Genomic DNA, 23,535 nt, shown 5'->3' with positions numbered 1-23,535 from the left:
CGATGTGGCATTGTGTTCTCTTATGGCTTCAAGCTTTTACAGGCAAATCCAATCCAAGAGAAAAATAGAGTTACTATTTTTTCTTATTTCTTAATATTCAATCTCATATTGATCGGGGAGTATAAGAACCAAGAACTTATAAATTTATCAGATTTTTTTATTTTTAAAAATATTTTTTAAAGCTCACGAAAACGATAAAACTATACAAGTAAATGAACATATATACATAAAATAACTAATCGTATATATTATAAATCTAATTGATAATAATATTCCTTTAAAATGATTATAATGGTGAGACTACTAAGGATATTTTAAGTGCCTTAAATTAATATTTTTTTTATTATTATTTTCTTCTTTTTTTATGAACCTTACATCATTAGTTAAAGTCCTAATAATCACGATTAATAGTTATTACCGTGCGTAATAACCAACCCAAGCCAATTCACTTGACACGTGCAAGTGATGGCTCGGACCCACCGACGCGTTATAAATGGACGGCCCGGACGGGTTTACCGCACACGCACATACGCAACCTTCCCCTGTATCGAACTCGCACACAATTCCCACCCCCTCGCGGTCGCATCAAACTAGTCGCTTCCACCGTGTCGTTCCCCTAAACCGATCCCCCTTCTCTGCTCTCTTCTCTCCCTCCGCTGTCCCTCCCCCAAATCCTTCCCCCGATCCGAGCCAGATTTATACCTGCTCGCCTTCAATCCAAGCCTTCCCGGTTTCTTCTGGGATTCCGTTCGATCGGTCAATCGCCTTCCTCTTTCAGGAAATATCGATCGACTAACGTTTCTTTACGGATTTTTCTGTTAAATCTTGTCGATTTGAAGGGTTTTATACTTGATCGGGGCTGCGGTTCGTCGCAATAGATTTTCTGGTAGTCGATTTCTGTTGCGAGGCTCGGATTTTGGGGGGGCAGGACGTTTTTGGTCTTTGGTTGGTCGATTTGAGCGTGCTTTTAGGGTTGTCGTCTGGATCTTGTGGGTGGAAGAGGTTGGTCAATATGGATCAGAGCCGGAGAGCTGTGGAGTCCTATTGGAGATCTCGCATGGTTGATGGAGTGACCTCGGATGAAGATAAGGTTGCTCCAGTGTACAAGTTGGAGGAGGTCTGCGAGCTTCTGCGAACGTCCCCGGCCAGCATCGTGAAGGAGGTATCGGATTATATTCTCAAACGGCTGGATCACAAGAGCCCAATTGTTAAGCAGAAGGTATTAGGTTATATGCATTCTCTTTTCTCCCCTTCGTTTTTGAGTACTCTCGCAGTAATTCAATATTTGTGTTGTTTGATATTTATATGATATTGCATGGTGGGATGATAGATCATTCTTTTTCCCCGTCACTACTCTTGTGAATTAAGCAAATCATGACAAATTTCTTTCTATATATTACACAGTATAACTCTTCCTATATATCAAACAAGCATGCTTTCCTCCTTTCTGTCTTTGTGGACTCATAATTCTCTGCATGCATCGCGTGAACAGATTTTATAAGTAAATTTCATTTTATTTTTCTCCACACAATATAATGATTCCTATATATCTCACTTATAACAAAAAATTATGTTGGAAAATGTATAATTGTGTATCTTTGTCCAGAGTGTTCTATCAATGAGATGGTAATCTAGTCAATGTGCTCACAAACAAATTTATACTGTCGCATTAAAGAATTGATCCCTGTTTTATTTCTCCCAAGGCTCTTCGGCTGATCAAGTATGCAGTGGCAAAATCTGGAAATGAGTTCAGGAGGGAAATGCAAAGGCACTCGGTCGCAATGCGTCAGCTGTTCCATTATAAAGGTCAGTTAGATCCCCTGAAAGGAGACGCCCTTAATAAGGCTGTTCGTGAGACTGCTCATGAGGCAGTTGCGGCTGTCTTTGCTTCCGATGACAACAAGACAGTGGCACCCACACAAGGCCTTGATAAGCGCATCCAAGGCTTTGGGAATACAAACTTTGAGTTTCAAGCCGAAGAGAAAAGGTCGTTTCTTAGTGAAGTGGTTGGTCTTGGTAGTGCCTCCATCAGGCAGGGACTTAGCACCATTGCTGCTGCTCATTCTTCGAGGAAAAATGACACTGGCAGTTATAAGAGCCCAAACCTACGTAGGTCTTTAACAACAGAAATAGACAGTCCTAATGGATATCAAGGAATCGAACACCACGGAGAAAGTTGGGAAGGTTCTGGTATCTCAAAAAGAAACTCTGGAACATGGGGCCCTGATTCGAGACTGAGCATATCCACTTCTGTGGCAAATGAGGACACGAGTTCAACTAACACAGGAGCAAAGAGTCGTGAGGAACGGCTTTTGGAGACAATTGTCACATCTGGAGGTGTACGTCTGCAACCAACTCGTGATGCTTTGCAGGCTTTTCTTGCAGCGGCTGCCAAATTAGATGGAGTGGCCATGAGTCATGCCTTAGAAATGAAGCTCCAATCACATTTGTGGCAAGTAAGCTGACTAATCTATAATTTGTTCATTCTGAGTCTTTGTTGGTTATTCAAATTATTTGTCTGCTTTATGTGTGAATCTAGAATATTGTGTGTAAGCTGCATCTATCAAACAGTGGTATGTTGATTGAAACATAGGTATTTTTTGTATGTTTTTTAGTCACTTCATTAGAGAGGTTGGTCTAGACTTAGTCATTTCATTTACCTCGAGTAAAAAACTTCAGCAATGATGCTTTGCCCTTGTATATTGAATCTTGTATTGTAAAGCAGTGATTAGATATACTGGATGTTAGCAAATAGCTTTTGACATTGCTGTTGATGAACAAAAGCGGAATTGTATTGCATGTCTACAATGCTTTCTGCTTATATATTGAATCTGTAGAGTTAACCAGTGATTTAGAGATATTGCATGTTAGCAAATAACTTTTATGTTGCTGTTGGTGAACAAAAGGGGAATTTGTATTGTCTGTGTGCAATCTTATCCATATGACATGTATGCCATATGGCATCTTCAATCATCATCTTGCTAACTTATACTAATTTTGAATTCAAAAGAGGCTTATTTATGAATTTTCTTTGACCTATAAGCGGTACAAAAATTGTATGGTTATGTCATGTTAAATATTTGACTTAGGTATGTCAGTGAACTTACTGATGGAGTTTGCAACGGTCAGAGTATTTGGATAGATCTTAATTGGCTCAAACTGACTCAAAATGACAAGTAGCAAAATGAGACTATTTGAACATGCATTAATATTGCTCGTCATTGTACATCACCCCATACTTAATCTTCTCTTGATGAAACTCATTCTCTGAATTCTGAAGTGAATTAAAGGGGTCTTGTCCAAATCCATGTTTTGTATAAGGATAATTGTTTCAAGAAGTGACGAAACTAACTTAAATGTTATTTGAAGTTTGCTAAACCGGTAAAATTTACATGGTTGTTTCAGGTAAGGATGAAGACTATTTGTGTCCTGGAATCAATTTTAAAAACAAAAGATGATGAACACTTCTTTAGCATAGTGTCTTATTTTACCGAGAACAAGGATTCTGTCGTCAGATGTACAGAGCTACCACAAGCTTCTTTGAGGGAGAAAGCAATCAAGGTACTCTTTGTTCATATGATTTCTTTTTGTTAGAATGTTGAAGTGGCTTTCCTAGTACTCAACTTATGTCTTTATATTGTTAATCACTTTTCTAAGCTGGATTCATGGTATGATCTCTCATGAATGCATTCTTACATTCTATTCCACATCAGATGGTTGCACTTTGCATAACAAGTTAGAAAGTGAGAGTGATGAGTAACTTATGGGAAAAAATGATGTGGAAAAGATTTCTTTCAAAGCCATAAGAGATCAGAGTTGCATTCTTGATCAGCGGTTCTTAATCTATACTTTGCTCTTTTGGTCACTGATTGTGCAAGTCGGTTATCTTGTTGATTTTATTTGGTCTTTTCACTTCTACTTGTGTGAAAATGATGCCTATATAATTTAGTACTTAAATATTCTCATTGGATACTTTGTTTTCGATTCAAAATGGCAGAAAGGTAGACTCTGAAAATGGTTATCTTAATTCCTAGTTTCAGTTGGTTGTGATGAGTTTATCAATTATTCTTAATTACTTTATATGCAGATGAATGAAGTTCCTGGATGTATTACAAAATGATTCAATGAACAATTGATTTGGGAACACAATTCACCATAACTGTTATTGTTTCTTGATAAATTTTCATATCATTTTTGTTTCATCTCTAGCTTTGAAGCTTTATAATCTTGTTGGTGTTAGTTCTAGCTATGGATCACTCCAAACTTACATCTACATTGTCTCATGTGTGTTTGCATTGATAATGATTCTATATGTGTTTGACTTATTTTAAGCCATACATCACAGATGTATGTTATAATGCACATGTCTCAGCTTGTCCAAACATATGTACGAGAGACAATGTGAACTATTGTGTGAATCAAGAAGAAAGTGGACCAATTTTGCTTGTAATTGCTAGATGATGTGGTCACACAATTTTCTTCAAATAAGGTTTGGATCCTTTATATTGCAGCCATTACTCTCAGCTGAAAAATTACTATTAAAAACATGTTTATTCATGTTTAATTCAATAACATTGGATTAGTATAAAGTGAAGGGATTGTGTTTGATATTTTTTTGTTATCAAGGTCCATATTGTATCAATAGGAAATGGAAGTGTTCTCACAATAAAATTAAAAAGCCTCATAAAACAGATTCCACTAGAGGTAGGATTATGGATCAGTGGTGACATAAAAATTCATAACTTCATGGCTGTCTACCTCACTATGGCAATGGCTGCACTTTCTATATGTGGTTCCAATCTATTGATGATGCCACAAAGGGCATAAAAATGTGCATTGTTAGTGGCAAGGTTCACAATTTCAGTACTGGTACTATACCAGAGTGCTTGGACCGGTATTGTATTGGTCCATGATGGTGTACCAAGTGTTGGTACACTAGTATGATTTAGGAAAAAGCATAAAGAAAGCTAAAAATAGAAACTGCTGCTGCAGAGCCTGTACCAGGTGTGCCAAACAGGACAGACCCTGTACCGGATTGTCACGAACGGTCGTCGCGCACCCGCAACAACTCCGTTCAACGAACCGTTCGTCGCTCGCACCCGCATGTACAGCTGCTTGACAGCATGTTTTCTTATGGTTTTGGGTCATTTTGCTTGTAAATATGTAAGTTCGAACAAGCTGCAGCGTTGCAAAGCGACCGTTCACCAAACCGAGCAAAACAGCCCCAAAACAGCCCAAAACGGAGCCGTTTTCGCGTGCCGCGGGAGGTGAGCGGAGTGCTGCCTCCGCTCACCAAAATGTCAGCCAGCTCAGACCCCAGGAACCCCCCGGGTGGCACATGGCTGGATGGAGCTTCGGTTATATACCGGGCGTTGAACACTCTTTCGCAAGTTCGCACGTGACCTTTACGGGAACTTGGTGTTGCGTCCGGGACCAGGTGAGCGGCTGTTTGTGGGCTTGCAGCTGTTCGTTCATCCTTGAAAGCCTTGTTTTCCTCCCTCTCCCTCTTTTCTCTTGTGCACACAAGGTGTTCGACGATTTGCTTGTAAAGCTTCCCTTTTCGCGAGACTTCGGGACTTGTCCGTTGCTCGTTCTTTCGATCTAACTTTCTTTCTCTTTTACAGGTCCTTCGGGACCTGCGAGAGGTTACAAAGTGGCTGATCCTTGCGGAGCAAGATCGCAAGGGCAAAGCGCGACTTAGGCAACGCAAGCTAAGTTCGCGTCTTTGCAACGAGGGTGACCCGCGACTTAGGCAACGCAAGCTAAGTTCGCGTCTTCGGCCGCAAGGGTGCCTCACGCCTTAGGCAATTCCAGCTAAGGTCGTGACATTGTGGTATCAGAGCGGGCAAGCTCTTCGATCGAACAGCGAACGAACTTCGCAACTTCGCCATGGCAAAGCATCGTGGCGAATCAAGCAAGACGGGGCAAGCCGGAACCTTGCCCCAAGCAGCCGCAGGTGGGCTGCATGTGCACACTCGCTCTCATGCTGTTGGAGCCGCTCACGAGGATCGCGGCAGCGAACAGGATGAGCGAGAAGTTGGCAACTCTCCGCGAGCGGAGGAAGCGCAATCTGGTGCGCTAACAGGAAAAAAGAGTCATAAGGAGAGACTCACGACGGCGGAAACCCGCCTAGATGTTCTGGAAGCGAGCATGGAGGAACTCTACCTTGGCCAACAAAGACTTGTTGGGGTAGAGAGCTCGCAAGAGGAAGCGGAGTCCAGGATCGACAAGGTCGAGGCCCTAGTCGACCGACTGTCCGATGACACCAAGGACTCCGTGCAGCACTTGCAAGACGTTGTGGCGGAACTCACGGCGAAGGTGGCTATGCTCACAAGAATGCTAAATGCGGGAGGAGGCAACACCCGCGTTGCACCGCCACAAAACTTGAGGGCACCTGAGCCCCATGGATACGGAGGGGCCAGAGATGCCAAGGAGCTCGAGAACTTTCTGTTCGACATGGAGCAATACTTCCGAGCTACGAGGCCCGATTCTGAAGATACCAAAGTTTCAATAGCAACAATGTATCTGAATGGAGATGCGAAACTTTGGTGGCGAACTCGTTGGGAGGAGATCCAACAAGGTCGGTGTCGAGTCGACACATGGGAAGACTTGAAGCGGGAGTTGAGAACTCAGTTCCTACCGGAGAACACAGAGTTCGTCACAAGAAGGAAGTTGAGACAACTCCGCCAAAGTACCACCATCCGAGACTATGTAAAGCAGTTTTCTGCACTGATGCTGGACATACAGGACATGTCCGAGAAGGACAAGTTGTTCAGCTTCCTTGATGGTCTGAAACCATGGGCTCAGCAAGAGCTGAATCGAAGGAATGTTACCGACGTGGTCGGGGCAATTGCAGCTGCAGAAAGGCTCACCGACTTCGTTTCCTCTGAAGACCCAGCGAGAAGGAAACAATCTTCAAGCAATCGCCCTCCAAAACATTCTCGAGGGAAAGAGCTCGGGGGCGAACAGAAGAAGAAGAGCTCCCACAAAGGGCCGAACCCAAAAGGCAAGGCCTCAAAACCTGGAGGATGCTTCTTGTGCGGAGGACCGCACATGGTAAGGGAGTGCCCACAGAAGCAGGCACTCAACGCTTTGACAGCTTCCATCCACCCTCCCCGATCGGACAAGGGCAAAGCTGTTGCTCTTAGTTCGAGCAGCTCAGAATCCAGCAGCGACGATGAGGAGTCGCAAGGACCCCGAATGGGAGCAATGCGTCTGTTGAACGCTATGCGGGGTCAAGTGGGGGAGAACACGAAGACGAAGGCACAAAAAGCAGGAAGCAGCGAACTAATGTATGTGGACATTAAGCTAAATGGCCAAACGACCCGTGCAATGGTGGACACGGGCGCTACCCACAACTTCATAGCCGATCGCGAAGCACAGCGACTTGGGTTGACATTGGAGAAGAGCCCAAGCCGAATGAAGGCGGTGAACTCGGAGGCCAGGCGAATCTCCGGGTTGGCGAAGGGTGTTCCTATCAAAATCGGGACTTGGAGCGGTAACACCAACATGATGGCCGTGCCACTGGACGACTTCCAAGTGATTCTTGGAATGGAGTTTATGCATGCGGCGAAGTTGGTGCCGATGCCGTTCTTAAACTCCCTATGTATGATGGGAGGCGATGACCCCTGCGTGGTTCCCGTCTCTCGGAGAGGAACCAAGGAGCCCCAACACATTTCGGCCTTACAATTGAAGAAAGGGGTGCGAAAGGGCGAACTGACATTCGTGGCTGCTATGAAGTTAGAGCCACTCAACGAAGAGGCCATTCAAGAACCTGCTGTAGTGGCGAACGTCTTGAAGGAGTTCGAAGACGTTATGCCACCCGAGTTGCCGAAGACTCTCCCACCACGCAGAGGCGTGGATCACAGTATCGAGCTGGAGCCAGGAGTGAAGCCTCCAGCGAGACCACCCTACCGCATGCCCCCGCCAGAGTTGGCCGAACTCAGGAAGCAGTTAGGTGAACTGCTAAGCGGTGGTCTCATCCGCAGCTCAAAAGCACCTTTTGGAGCTCCAGTTCTCTTCCAGAAGAAACAAGATGGGAGCCTCCGATTATGCGTCGACTATCGAGCCCTCAACAAAGTAACGGTGAAGAACAAGTATCCCATCCCGCTCATCGCGGACTTGTTCGACCAACTGGGCAAGGCCAAGTATTTCTCAAAACTCGACCTTCGGTCGGGGTATTGGCAGGTGCGCATTGCTGAAGGCGACGAAGCGAAGACTACCTGTGTGACCAGGTATGGAGCGTTTGAGTTCTTGGTGATGCCTTTCGGCTTAACCAACGCTCCGGCCACATTCTGTACTCTCATGAACCAACTATTCAAGGAGTATTTGGATAAGTTCGTGGTCGTCTACTTGGACGATATCGTCGTCTACAGCCAAACGCTCGAGGAGCACGTCAAGCACCTTCGGACGATTTTCAAGGTTCTCAGGGAGAACACTTTGTTCGTAAAAAGGGAGAAATGCTACTTTGCTCAAACTGAGATCCTATTCTTAGGGCATCGAATCGGTGGTGGCTCCATTCGGATGGACAAGTCGAAGGTGCAAGCAGTTGCGGAATGGCGAACACCAAAGAAGGTGCCAGAGTTGAGATCCTTCCTTGGATTCGTCAACTACTATCGACGCTTCATTTCAGGATATTCGAAGCGGGCAACCCCACTGACGGAGTTGCTGAAGAAGGAGCAGCCTTGGAAGTGGTCTGACAAATGTGAGATAGCATTCCAAGATCTGAAGGCTGCTGTTCTGGAAGAACCAGTGCTCAAATTGCCAAACTATGGAGAGCCCTTTGAAGTCCATACCGATGCTTCGGACTTTGCTATTGGTGGAGTACTCATGCAAGAAGGTCATCCGGTGGCCTACGAGAGCCGCAAACTCAACGAGACCGAGAGGCGGTATCCAGTGCATGAGAAGGAGATGACAGCGGTGATCCACTGCCTACGAGTTTGGCGACACTACCTCCTCGGGTCGCGATTTGTGCTGAGGACAGACAACATTGCCCTGAGTTATTTCCAAACTCAGAAGAAGCTCTCCCCAAAGCAAGCACGGTGGCAGGACTTCCTGGCTGAATTTGATATGGCAATGGAATACAAGCCCGGGAAGGCGAATGTCGTGGCCGATGCGCTGAGTCGGAAGGTGGAGTGCGTGAATGCTGCACAACTGGAGGGCAGAGGCCAAACAAGTCAGTTACATTCCAACTTCCTTTCTCGAATCAGAGATGGACTGTATAGTGATCCCCAGGCAGTTATCCTGATGCAGCTCATCAAAGAAGGCAAGGCACGACGATTTTGGGTCCAGGAGGGACTTGTTTACACAAAAGGGAATAGAGTTTATGTTCCACGAGTGGACAATTTAAGGCGTGAACTCTTGAAAGAGTGTCACGATTCCCTTTGGGCTGGACATCCCGGCATTCATAGAACATTGGCTCTCGTGGAGAGGGCCTTCTACTGGCCAAAGATGGGGATTGATGTGGAGGAGTATGTTCGAACATGCCTTACTTGCCAACAAGACAAGGTGGAGCAACGGAAGCCGGTGGGACTTTTGGAGCCGTTGCCTGTACCAGAAAGGCCATGGGAGAGCATTTCCTTAGACTTCATATCTAGCTTGCCGCCTGTAGGGGGACTTGGATCGATACTTGTGGTGGTCGATCGGTTTTCAAAGTATGCAACTTTCATTGCTGCTCCCCTACACTGTTCAGCTGAAGAGGCGGCCAGACTGATGATGAAGGGTGTAGTGAAGTATTGGGGAGTCCCACACAATATTGTTAGTGATCGAGACGCTCGGTTCCTGGGACGATTCTGGACCGAGCTATTCAAATTGTTGGGGTCAAAGTTATACTTCTCTACAAGCCTCCACCCCCAGACGGATGGTCAAACTGAAAGAATAAATTCGCTCTTAGAGCAGTATCTCCGGCACTACGTGAGTGCCAATCAACGAGATTGGGTGAAGCTGTTGGACATCGCCCAATTCTCCTACAACTTGCAGCGGAGCTCTGCATCCAACAAGAGCCCCTTCGAAATTATCACAGGACAACAACCGTCGACTCCGCACACTACGGCAATTGGTTATACTGGGAGTAGTCCATCAGCCTACCATTTCGCAAAGGAGTGGCATCGAAATGCCGATATTGCGCGGGCTTACTTGGAGAAGGCGGCAAAACGGATGAAGAAGTGGGCAGACTTGGGAAGGCGACCACAAGAGTTCAAAGTTGGCGATTTGGTGTTGGTAAAGCTCCAACCAGCATCACTCCAATTCTTCAGGAAAAGAGTCCACAAAGGATTGGTGCGTAAGTATGAAGGGCCCTTCCCAATTATCAGCAAAGTAGGCAATGTTTCTTACAAGTTGCAGCTGCCGGCGTGGTTCAAAATTCACAACGTTCTTCACGCCAGCAACCTGAAGGCCTATCATTCGGATCCGCAAGATGCTTCTCGAAGTATTCCAACTCGGCTACCTCCCATCACAGCCTCCTACGAGAAGCGAGTGGAAACCATTCTGGCGGATCGCAAGATAAAGCTACCCAACGGAGCGGAGCAGACAGAGTACTTGGTGAAGTGGCGAAAGCTTCCCCGAACTGAAGCCAGTTGGGAGCCTGAAGACGCCCTGCGACATGAAGAAGAAGTCATCAACAACTACCAACAAGCGTCGACGAGGGCGTCGACAGTTTAAGTGGGGGAGAATGTCACGAACGGTCGTCGCGCACCCGCAACAACTCCGTTCAACGAACCGTTCGTCGCTCGCACCCGCATGTACAGCTGCTTGACAGCATGTTTTCTTATGGTTTTGGGTCATTTTGCTTGTAAATATGTAAGTTCGAACAAGCTGCAGCGTTGCAAAGCGACCGTTCACCAAACCGAGCAAAACAGCCCCAAAACAGCCCAAAACGGAGCCGTTTTCGCGTGCCGCGGGAGGTGAGCGGAGTGCTGCCTCCGCTCACCAAAATGTCAGCCAGCTCAGACCCCAGGAACCCCCCGGGTGGCACATGGCTGGATGGGGCTTCGGTTATATACCGGGCGTTGAACACTCTTTCGCAAGTTCGCACGTGACCTTTACGGGAACTTGGTGTTGCGTCCGGGACCAGGTGAGCGGCTGTTTGTGGGCTTGCAGCTGTTCGTTCATCCTTGAAAGCCTTGTTTTCCTCCCTCTCCCTCTTTTCTCTTGTGCACACAAGGTGTTCGACGATTTGCTTGTAAAGCTTCCCTTTTCGCGAGACTTCGGGACTTGTCCGTTGCTCGTTCTTTCGATCTAACTTTCTTTCTCTTTTACAGGTCCTTCGGGACCTGCGAGAGGTTACAAAGTGGCTGATCCTTGCGGAGCAAGATCGCAAGGGCAAAGCGCGACTTAGGCAACGCAAGCTAAGTTCGCGTCTTTGCAACGAGGGTGACCCGCGACTTAGGCAACGCAAGCTAAGTTCGCGTCTTCGGCCGCAAGGGTGCCTCACGCCTTAGGCAATTCCAGCTAAGGTCGTGACAGGATGGTACAAGTCCGTGTTCAGTGCATACACGGATCTGGATAACTTGCCAGTGTCATATCAACATATTGAGAAGCAGGACTCCAACTTGTACCATTCTGTATTATGAAATAAATAGTAAAAACTTGTTGTCCTGAGTGGCACTGTACTGTTCAGCATTGCATGGTTGGACTAGGAAATAGATGTTGTTATAGTGGTTCAGCTGGCATTTTGACCATGCCTGAATTGCTGTTTTCACAAATTTTTTCGTCATGCATTCTGTGCCTAGTTGGCACTAAAATTTTGCTTTATATGTACCACTTTTGTCACCTTCTGTAGGTAGGGATTCTGGCACAAGTCTTTAACATTATCCCAGCAAGACCTTTGAGTCTCTATTTGTTCTACGTTTTTTGTGTTAGTCCTATATGGTGGTTAGTTTCTTAAAGTATATAAGCTCAGCTGATAAGTACATTGATATCAGTTTTTCTCTTGGTCAGCAAGCTATTTTTTAATATCTGGTTCACTTCTGATGCAGATGCTGTTTGCAGTGTTATATCCTTCATGTGTAGTGTAACTGTGACTGGCATGAGTCAGAGTCAAAGAATTATGAAACTTACATTAAGGACCTACTACTTTGGAGTTACTTAATGTTGGAAAATCACCTTATATAGAATTAGTCTAAAAATGTCCAAGCATATATGTGATTGAATAACTAAGCCAAAATGTTAGTGGATCTATAGAAAAGATATCTTTTCTTTTCCATGGCTCAAGTCTTTTCTTTTTACCTTTTTGATGAGCAGATGGCTTTTTAGTATATTGAAATTTGTAATGCTTGCTTCGAATCCCCCTGACCTCCATGGATCCAAGTTATATTTAAAATTATCCTAGAGGATAGTAACTGATGTTGAGGTTGTAAAATAGGTTCTGCAAATAAAATACTAATGGTAAATTGGAACCTGTTTAAGCATTAAATTGATTGCTGTATAAACAATACTTGAACCCATCCTTTGAAGTTCATTTTCTGTTTAATAATGAAAAAAGAACTTTTCAGTGAGAGGAGGGGGTGTATTTAAGTACGGCTTCTTGTTAGTAAAGCATGGACATGAATGTTGTTTTAGATGTGAGATGGTAATTATGTACAAGTTTGAAGAATCTTTAATAACCACAATGTTTGTAATAGATATTTTAACTGCATATCTCTTTTCTATTCTTCAGGTATTAAGTCTTCTTGGTGGTGAGCAAACTTCTGGAGCAAGAGAGGAGACATCGGATGGAAAAGCTACTTCTGCCCCCCCTGTTGTTCAAATGCCTGACTTAATTGATACTGGTGACTTTGATGATTATGGGAGTCAAGATTCCATGGAGACGCAGGGCAAGCAAAGCACAGCAGAGTTGAAGCCATCAAACTCTTTGGTAGACGATCTGTTTGCCAGTGATCCTCTTGCTGATATAAACAGTTCTGGCAATAAAAATCAAGATGATCCATTTGCAGATGTGTCTTTCCATGTGACTGAGGACAAGGAGGGGAATGACCTTTTCTCCGGATTGACAGTTGATGATAAGAAGTCGGATATTGTTTTAGATGTTCCTGAAATTAAGAAGCCTGACTTGCTTGATGTTTTTGGTGCATATTCTGTTCAGCACCAAGAGGAAGCAGGAAAGGATAGAGGCAACATGCATGATTTGATGACTGGGTTGTCTCTCAATGGAATCCAAGAAAATGAACCACCTGGATCAGTGGGAGCATCTGCTGCTTTCTCTGGACTTGGAATGTTGGCCAGTAGCACTCAACCAAGCCAGGTACCTGCAAATGGATCTATGAAGAGTAATCAGGATTTGAACTCTGTCTATTCCCAGGCTCCTATGCAGTATGGCATGCCTCCAAATATTATGTTCAATCAAGGTTTTGTTGCTCAGCCAATGAACTACGAGGCGATGAGTGCATTCATTGCCCAACAGCAGTTTTTATTGCAAAACATTGGAAATCTCAACACTGGATTTGGACAAACAGCTGGGAATGCTATGGAGGGAAGTTATGCTGCACCACTTCCTGATATTTTTCAACTTTCAAATAATCCAGTAAAAAGCCATGCTTCAACTACGAAAAGCCCAAAGGAGGAGACTAAAGCTTTTGATTTCATAACGGTAATGATTCTTCTTCCTGATGTGTTTAGTTGTTCCACTAAAATCTTTCATTGTCTGAACTACTCTGATATATGCTTTTGTTATAGTCTAATACATGAGGGCGTGAGTAGAACTATTCTTTACATATAATGTGTAAAATTTCTGGTGAAGACACTTTTGATTATTATAATAATTATATTATTCTGAGTTACACTTATTTGTTCTTACACATTTCTATCATATTAGTAACTAATAATATGCTAGTTTCTGGAATCAATTCTAGTAGAATGAGAATCTAAATTCATCATATAGATGCCAAGAATCCAAGGGGATTAGTTAATTTTTAGATGGATCTGTTATTAATGCTTTTGAGTGTAGAAGAAGTACTAATCTTTTTAGGAATGGTGGTGCGCATGGACCTCATGACATTCCAATCTCTGATCTGCTTGCCATGCTCTTCTTCCTATTGGAAGTTAAATCACGTTTGTTTCTTGTGGCAGGATCACCTTGCTGCAGCTCGAGGAGGTTCAAAAAGGATTACATGATGATGCTGTTATTAACCTGTGGAAAACTGGAGATCCTTCCGCTCCAAACAGATCACCGCTGGTTTGGTCAATATTTCTCAATGCCTCAAGCGACATGAGCTTCATCCATTTGTTAGTTTCACGTTGTATCTGCAGTACAGCTAGAAACATGCTTGGTTATAGAAAGGGTTTTTGTATTCTCCTTGTGTATGAGTTGATATTCACTTTCAAATGTTTATTCTCTCCCGTCGGTCAATAAGTTGTGGTCGAAGAAGCTTAATCTCTTCCATTGGCCTTCGATATATTAACTACTGAGATGAACTAAAATGAACTAAAATGTTTACTTTCTCTCTTCCGTTTGTTTTAATTTTGAAACAGCAGGATTATTAGATTAGCTGGTTTTGCCAGGAGATCAATTTTTCTTCCTCATGCAATTTAGTCTCATACTAGCATTTTTTCCCCTATTTTCGATCTGTGATTTCTACTGAACCCGCTTGAAGATTGGATAAACACGGTCCGTGGTTTTATTAACTCTGAATTAACTTAAATTACTGATTCGATATTGATTTTAATAATATGATAGTTCAATTTAGTATCGAGATATTATCCGATGTCTATTTTAGTTCATGTGATTTTGAATTGTTCCCATTCTTTATAGAAATTCTCTTTTCTATCTTTGTTAATCACGTTTTGGCTTTCTATCCTGATCTAATACAATTTGAGATTTTTCACTCTTATATATATATATATATATATATATTCGACCTTTCCTGTTTTGATACCTCGTTCGTACAAAGGCTGGACCCCATTTCACGTGATCCTTGTCATCATCGATATTTAATATTTGTTCCTTAGGCAATTCAGCCGAAACTTCACAGAAACATACACGACGTACCCAAATCTTTTCACCCGTTCATGGTAAACCCATCCGTTTATACACAGTACATAAGATAATACGCTACCTATATATATCAACAGCGGGTCGCAGCCACACGATTCGTTTTGATTGCTTTTGATCCGTGCTCCTGGCCGTCTGATTTGTCAACTCTTTCTTCCGACATGTGCCTGCCGCTATGCGGTTAGAACGCTCAGGCTTAGTCGGTGACAATTCTTCTGTTTGCCCTCTGGAGGATGGGGTTCTTCATTCTTGTGGCTGCATTCTACTGCTTGCCCTCTTCTCCGGTGAACTCAGAGGTCGTAAGATCGCAAGGGAGAGGTACTCTCGATCTCCTAATACTCTAGCTAGTCCAAAGGAAAATCTTCGAGCTTTGTGTGTCTGCTTCAGCCCTCTGGACGATGGGGTTCTTGATTCTTGAAGGGGCTTGTGTTCTGTAGCATGATTGCTAAGTTGAGGTTGTCGACCAGACCCCTTCTTTTTATTTTACAGGCTCTGGTTTGTGATGCATTGCTTTTGGGCAATGCGTGCAAGTGATTCCCGAGCATTTGAGTTCAATTATGCTCCGTTGTCTTCTACTTTTCTGGATCTGTTGCCTCTCTTTCTAGGGTTAGTTGTTTCTCCGCCTTTGGGTGTTTTAAGTTGGAACCTACAATTGATGTTTGACCATTCAGATCCAGGCCACAGAAGAAGAAAGAGAAATTTCCAACTCAAGACAACATGCAAGTTCTCGACTGTTTGATCCTGGAAGTGGATGCATAATCCCTTCAGTGGATGATTATGCCTGGTTATCATTTGTGTAGTCCTGAGAAAAAGGTTGCTTGATCGGAGAGTTCACTAATAATTAGGTGTCAACTGTTTAGTTCTGAAACCGCAATACATGGATAAGTCGGATTTGTGGGTACTTTATAGTTCATTTTCTTTCTTCTTCTTTTTTCTGACAGAATCCATGCCTAATTACTTATGCACATCTTTTCGCTGTGAGGTATGAACCACTGGGCTAAAGCCTAGTTTATGAAAGCATATGAATTGTTAAGCATCCGAATGAATAATCTTGATATCAGTTTTTGAACTCCTTGAAATTACTCTAAAATAAATCTGAGCTCTCAACTGGTCAAGTGCCAATATGAACTTGTGGTGTCTTTGCATATTGTGTTCCTTGCTTAATGAATTTTGTGCCCTTCATCATTTTCAGGTCATGGAAGGTGAGTTTTTGTGAGATCAATATGGTTCAATTGCAAAAGCCATGGGTTGCCACAGTACAAAGAGTGGTCTTGGTGATCGCGATAGCCCTTTCTGTTTTAGTATTTCAGACTTTCATGCTCTCCTCTAGAACTGCTCTGTCATCTCCATTCCGTGCCTTTAGTGACCCTGAAACTGAAGGAAGGAGTTCATTGAGCACTGTATCTTCTTATCGCTCATTAAGTGTTGGAGAGCTCTCTCTTTTAAGTGATCCAAGGAATTCGACTGGAACATCTCCGGTTGATGTACGGACTGGTGAGGACGATATGTTGGATGATGATGAAGATGATATCGACCTGGGTGAGGACGAAGAACCAGAGAGCGAGTTCTCATTTGACCTTGGAAATGGGGTTATACTGAAAAAGGTTAGGGACCCAAATGGTGGTTTCATCAAACTTGAAAAGGTAGTTGATCCAAATTATTTTCCTTCTACGGAGAAGGTTGGGGAACCAGCTCCTGGTTATTCATTTTCTTCAGATGGCAAACATAATGCACCTTTAGTCTCTGATCAAATAAAAAATTTCCATAATGAATCTGTTTCATCTGTAGCTGTATCATCACCATTAGATTCTCATGCAACTGACCCTCTGGTGGATTTGAGCACAAATACAAGTGATCCTATCAGCACAGTGACAACTAGTACTCCATCATCAGTAGAACAAGCAACTAAGATTGTTTCTTCATCTATAAAGCAATCGACAGAGACACTTCCAAAGGACAGTGCTCAGCTGGCTGGTAAATCCACCTCTTACAATAGCTTTGGGGGTAACTACACTCCAAAACGAAGAAAGAATAAGCGGCGAGCAATGCCACCACTTTCTATGTCAGAGATGAACAGCCTGCTGCTTAAGAACCATGCTTCATATCGTGCAATGGTTTGTTTTTCTCAGATTAGTATATTCCGAATGGGGAGAAGTTACTCTTGTGATTTGACCTTTTCCACATGTTGCAGAGACCTCGATGGTCTTCGGCTCATGACCAGAATATAATAGCTGCAAGGGCACAGATTGAGAATGCTCCTATTTCAAAGAATGATCAAGAACTCTACGAACCTGCTTTTCGAAATCTTTCCATGTTTAAAAGGCACTTTACTAATTGCTTCTCTCTTTACTAGTTTGTCTTTTGTACAGTAAATCAGTTGCTTCTGCATGGTCTTTATTTGACTTTCATGTCGAGAGTAATTCTTACCATTTAAGTGTTGTTCATGTCGGTAATTCGGGATGCTGAAAGGATGCAATTTTTGGTAACATTCCAATAACAAATTTAGTGATCAGCTATTTCTGGAAGAATAAACACTTTCTTCATGTAAAAATTGTTGAAAAACAAACAATTCATTGATGACCTTGGTTATGTCTTATGTGTTCTTTTCAAATTCTACTTGAATTGGAAGTGATATTATCTTATATGTCTTATATCATTTGCTAAAAAGCCTGCTATATAACCATTATTGGAAGCTAGTTCCTTACTATAGTATCCTTACACGTGGTCCTTTTCAGTTCCCAACAACGTATATACACCTTTGCATATTCTAGTAGATGAATTGCATATTAAATTCTTATATTTATCTTCACCTGCCTTTGTGTTTTATATCTTGTATGGACAAAGTGAAGGCACTAGTTACGAGACATTTTAGGTTCTGGTAACATATAAAAACAAACAAGACAATTTCTAGCAAGTGCTAGAGCATTTAATAAGCTTGCAAAGAATTGTGCTTGATAGCACTAGTGCCTACAGGACACATCAATCAGCATATGTCTGATTCAGTGATGTCATGAAGATTCATTCAAAAACTTTCTGGAAGAAATTAATCAATTTCTTTTTTGTAATGATTATTTTTTATAACAATTGCTATCTGAAATTCAAGATCATTAACTCATTTATTACCTGAGATCCAGTTCCCTTTTTTTAATGTTTTGTATGTAATTTCATGTCCCTAATAAAAACATATTAGTTTCATCCAAAACCTGACCAAAGTCAAAATTATTTTGTAATATGCTTCCTATCAGCCATGTTTTCTGAGTGATTTATCTGCTACTTGAAACCACATTTGATTGCAGCCCCCCAGTTATGCTAGGATGTGCTGCTTCTTGTACTATAACTTCAATTTTATATTACAAACAACAGGAGCTATGAGCTCATGGAAAGCACGCTCAAAGTATATGTCTATAAGGAAGGCGGGAGACCCATATTCCATCAGCCTGTACTGAAAGGAATTTATGCTTCTGAAGGATGGTTCATGAAATTGATGAAGAGAAACAGACACTTAACTGTGAAGGACCCCAGAAATGCAAACATGTTCTACATTCCTTTCAGTTCTCGTTTCTTGGAGTTTGCTCTGTATGTGCCCAACTCCCACAACAAAAAGAACTTAGTCCAGTACTTGCAGGGCTATATGGACATGATTGCTGCAAAATATCCTTTCTGGAATAGAACAGGTGGAGCTGACCATTTTGCTGCTGCTTGCCATGACTGGGTAGGATTCAGGAAACTTGATCTCCAAAATACCAACACATTATTCAGGATCAGTTCAAATGTCTAATTTTGCTCTAGCATTAGATACTAATGTATTCCCACTCTCTTAGGTTCTATATGTATCTTACATTATCATAGTGCTGCACTCATTTTCTGATGTGAACAGTTGACAGTTTGTTACCATCAAATATAATCCATGGTCAACATCATGCATCTTCTAGATATGTCATTTAACCTTAAGGCAACAAAAATATATGTACATCTTTTGAAGCTAATGGATAAACATGATGCAAGTTGATTACAGTTAAATCAATTGCAACTACCTTATGCATTATAGCTGAATTTTCAATGAATGGTGCTATCATGTTCCTCACCAGTAGTACTTCTGCAGGCACCCTATGAAACAAGGCATACCATGGACAGTTCCATTAGAGCGCTCTGTAATGCTGATCTCCATGAAGGCTTCCGAGTAGGCAAGGATGTCTCTCTTCCAGAAACATTAGTCCTTTCACCTAAGAACCCTCTAAGAGAGCTTGGCGGAAGTCCTGCCAGTGAGAGGTCCATCCTTGCCTTCTTTGCAGGAAACATGCATGGCAAGCTCCGGCCAATCCTACTGCAGCACTGGGAGAACAAAGACCCAGACATGAAAATCTTTGGTCCAATGCCTCCAGGAGTCAACAATAAGAAGACTTACATCCAGTTCATGAAGACAAGCAAATACTGTATCTGTCCTCGAGGTTATGAGGTTAACAGTCCACGGATAGTGGAGTCCATCTTTTATGAATGTGTTCCGGTGATCATATCAGACAATTATGTGCCACCTCTCTTTGAAGTGTTGAATTGGGAAGCATTCTCTGTTATCGTTCCAGAAGCAGATGTACCACGATTAAAAGAGATACTCATGTCAATCCCATTGAACAAGTACTTGTTGTTGCAGAAGGGGGTAAGGAAGGTACAAAAGCACTTCCTTTGGCATAATACACCAGTGAAGTATGATTTATTCCACATGATTCTTCATTCCATCTGGTTCAACAGAGTTTTCACCATAAGAGCCAGATGAAGGATGGAGATCCTACAGAGGTATGCAGCTAATTATAATTATAAATACTTGGTCACAAGAAAAGAAGAAAATAAATGTCTGGATGAAGCTTATTTGTAGTGAAATGTTTATAAATCCATGAGGTCAAATAGTGATGATTAGAGAAAAAATCTTTTCTTTTGTATATGGATTACAAGATATGTAACAATATCCTCTCAAAAAACAAGGCATACAATACACTCAAAGCCATTGGTTCTGTACCTGTTCAACTGTTATTTATATAGCATATTGAATCTCTTGTAAGGGATGAATCTAAACTGAACCTGTTAGCCCCTAGCCAAGATTGTATTTTGGAAAAGGAACCAGCAATGAATGTTGTTCAATAATTTAGCCAGGCGTATCGGTTTCTAATATTGTATCACACTGCACATGGCCAGTCCAGAGATCCATTAGCTGATTCCAATTGGACTAGCTAGCATAAACTAATGGGATTTACTAATTGACTTGAGGAGCATGGATTAACTGCCAACTACCTGGTTGGAAAGACTGAAGGCTTATCTGTGAATATTCCCGCAGACCTAATAGTTTTGTATGCATCTCATCCATTTGAGGTCTGATTTCTGATCTGATTATATCTTTCTTTCTTATGTAGTCATGTCATGCTTAATGACATGGTATTGTGTTGTGTACCATAGCACAGTGTTGTATTTTCACAGGAATGCTTATACAATGTAAGATCTGTTACTGTGGTCATGGTTATGATGTGTGGTTGATGATATTTTGTTGTGTGATACATAATATGCTGGTGTTGGAGGCTTGACTACTTATTGTCGTTACATTCTGATTAATTTGATATCATTATTATGGAGTATTATCTTGTTGTTGTATGGTCATAATTATAATTTGTGGAATATCATAATTATTGACTGGTAATCTTGCTTGGTTTCATTATTATTCTTCTCACTGATCTCATTTTCCTGCTGTTGAGAGCATGTTGTTTTAGCTGATGGTTGGCTTCTGGGTCTTCTAAATGCAGAGTCTGCATCAAACCAAAAGCAGAACAAGAAGCACAGGTCAGGTCAATCTTCTCCAACCGAACTGTGTAGGTTTTTCCAAGTTGGATCTATCTTCAGAATAGTTGTGTGGCATATGTTGTTTCTCGTTTTAATTGGTGCTTTTAATTCTATTGTCATGCCTTTTTAATCCTCTTTACTTGACTATTATATGATTGGTTCATGCGATCATTCTTCCATGGAACCACTGCACTTGAGCTGCTACAACCACTCAAACCTTCTTCCTTTGATTGAAGCCTTCCTTCTTTTTTTTTTTTGGTCAATGCATGCTTTCTTTACCCTCAATCCATCATCCTCAATATAAAACAGTGTTGGCTCCAAATTCGTAGTAATCTCAACTGCTCACTTGTCTTCCTCCTCTCCACAAGAATTCCATTGCCTTCTTCTATCCACCTCCTCCTCCTCTTTGCTCTGTTCACGTCATCCTTGGTCTCACCAGCCAAAATCCGGTATGCTGACCCCCTGCAGCCATGTCGTCCCTTAATCCACTGCCACCACCCTCTTTGCCGACTCCCACTCCTTTCAGATACCAAGTGGCTACTTCTCCGGCCAAGGCAACCTCTTTCACTTGGCTGACAGCTCCAACTTCTTCCAGATACCCCTTTCGCTGCAACATCGGTTTGTTCTTAGATACTAAGGATTGAGCGGAGGTTGAGGCAAATTACCTAATTGAAAATCTCTACATGAGAGTGTTGGGAGGGTGAAAAATTCATCATAGATTAATAATTAAAAAATTATATGAGAAAATCAATACAAGATTTAATATGAGAAAATCAATCAATTTTAAAATTAAAGTTTTTAACATAATAATAACATATCATGATTTTTATGTTTACACTTCATTTTATTCGCTCACATGTTTTTACATCTAACAATCTATATAAGTCAGTTTATTTGATCCTCGTGAATCACAAACATCCAACATCATCAACGAACGTGATTTGTATTGATACATTTTGATATTCTTGTGTACCTCATGCACTCGACACCCTCTATGTGCGAGTGGTCTAGGTTAGTATACCTCGATGTTGTTATATGTCATACGCATGTAACACTTTTTATGGGGTGGTCTAGGTCAGCATGCATACATTCATGTGTTCGATACCCACTAAGTTAGTGATTCATATTAGCATGCATTGATGTTCTCACAAATCTCCTATAATCGAAACACCTTATGTTGGTAGTTCATTGGCACTCATTAACACTCTCATGTTTGACACACCCAGATGGCCTCAAATCCCATGCATCCAATCTTCATTCATAAGAACTTCAAATTGGCACATTATGACACCCACATGCATCTCACGTTTTCAAAATTTTCTACAAAATCAATTCAAGTTGACACGCGACAATACCCTCACATGTGTCAAGCATGTGGCACCTCTTATGTGAGTGATTCAAGTCAATATATCATAGCTTTACTATATATTTCATGCATCTGAAACCCTCTATATAAATTATTCAATCGATACACTTCAATGCCCTTGTCTGTGATGCATTCGACCCCAAAATGTGAGTTGTTCAAAACAACACACTCTGATGCCCCTATGTCAACAATTTAAGTTGATATTCCTCAATGAGTTCCCATGTCTCATGCATTCAAGATTTAATATCGTCACATGTCTCATAGATCTGACACTCTCTACTAAGTCAAGACACTCTAATGCTCTCACATCTTACATTCAAGATTTCTTTTGAGTAACTCATGTTGTCTCACATATATGTCCGTATAGGTCTTGTGCATTGAATACCCCTTATGTGGTTTGTTCAGGTTGACATGCTCTGATGCACTCACATGTCTTATGCGTTCGAACTCAAAAAACATGTGGTTGATATTATTATACTCTCACAATCTCATATGTCTCTTGGATTTGATAACACTATTCATGTGGTTCAAGTCGACATACACTAGCATTCTCAAGTCTCTCGTGTTCAACAAGTCATATGTGGGCAATACAAGTAAGCATGCCCTAATGTTTCATACATCCGACACTCCCTATGTGGGTGGTTCAAGATGATATGTCTAAAGCCTTAACTTCTCATGCATCCAACATTCACACATAGGTGGTTCAAGCTATCATATTTAGACACTCTCGAGCATCTCATGAGTCTGTCATGTCACCTCTTATGTAGGTGGTTCAAGTGAGAATATTTTAATGTCTTGCATCTAACTCCTCCTTTACTGGCCGTTAAAATTGGTAAGTTTCTTCGAGTCTTACAATTACTTTTTCAAATTGTCATTATCGTGCCTCATTTCATAGTCAGCATGTTTTTATTTTTTTTTCTTTTATGTGATAATCAATCCATCTTATTTTGTTATTAGGAGAGAGAGATTGATTTCAAAAGTATAATCCAAATAATCAATGATAAATATAAACTTAAAAAAATAAACAACAAAGATTTACTTCGTTTGACATTCATCAGTATCCATAGAGTAAAATCAAAATTTTCATTACACTATAATAAACTATCGGTTTCCTTGAGTTAATCCAAACCAGCTCGTATAGGCAACAAAAGAATCGTTTTATTCTATCTTACATCTACTAAAAAGAAAACCAAAGTAGTCCCCGTTCTCTTTTTTACCATAGACAAAATAATCAAACAATTAGAAATATTCATGCATGATTAGAGACTGAAAAGAAGATTAAGAAAATAATAATCTCACATTAATAGATATAGAGAAATCGGGTGACGTTTGATCCATAATTTAAAAGCTTAAACTTTTA

General features: G+C 41.7%; 2 protein-coding genes across 5 annotated transcripts; both read left to right on the top strand.

Moving 5' to 3' along the window:
• Positions 1-524: 524 nt before the first annotated feature.
• Positions 525-14,436, top strand: LOC135631742 (protein MODIFIED TRANSPORT TO THE VACUOLE 1-like). The gene is made up of 5 exons (XM_065139573.1): positions 525-1,219; positions 1,704-2,456; positions 3,406-3,561; positions 12,656-13,585; positions 14,065-14,436. The coding sequence occupies exons 1-5, from the start codon at positions 1,013-1,015 to the stop codon at positions 14,107-14,109; spliced, it is 2,091 nt and encodes a 696-aa protein (XP_064995645.1). The 5' UTR covers positions 525-1,012; the 3' UTR covers positions 14,110-14,436.
• Positions 14,437-15,140: 704 nt separating this feature from the next.
• On the top strand, positions 15,141-20,910 carry LOC135584475 (probable glycosyltransferase At3g07620). 4 transcript variants are annotated; one of them, XM_065140495.1, is made up of 6 exons: positions 15,141-15,304; positions 16,179-17,100; positions 17,178-17,308; positions 18,350-18,698; positions 19,089-19,777; positions 20,773-20,910. In XM_065140495.1, exons 1-5 carry the CDS (start codon positions 15,162-15,164, stop codon positions 19,755-19,757), a joined length of 2,214 nt encoding a protein of 737 aa, XP_064996567.1. In that variant the 5' UTR covers positions 15,141-15,161; the 3' UTR covers positions 19,758-19,777; positions 20,773-20,910. The 4 variants fall into 4 exon arrangements, with proteins under 4 accessions (XP_064996567.1, XP_064996566.1, XP_064996569.1 ...); XM_065140497.1 differs by having other exon boundaries at positions 15,200-15,441; XM_065140494.1 differs by lacking the exon at positions 20,773-20,910 and having other exon boundaries at positions 15,142-15,304; positions 19,089-20,130.
• The last annotated feature ends 2,625 nt before the right edge of the window (positions 20,911-23,535 follow it).

The sequence above is a fragment of the Musa acuminata genome, chromosome BXJ3-2, assembly GCF_036884655.1.
Source record: "Musa acuminata AAA Group cultivar baxijiao chromosome BXJ3-2, Cavendish_Baxijiao_AAA, whole genome shotgun sequence".
Lineage (NCBI taxonomy): Eukaryota > Viridiplantae > Streptophyta > Magnoliopsida > Zingiberales > Musaceae > Musa > Musa acuminata.
The sequence above is the reverse complement of the archived record's forward strand: the minus strand, read 5'-3'. Positions and strand labels throughout refer to the sequence as shown.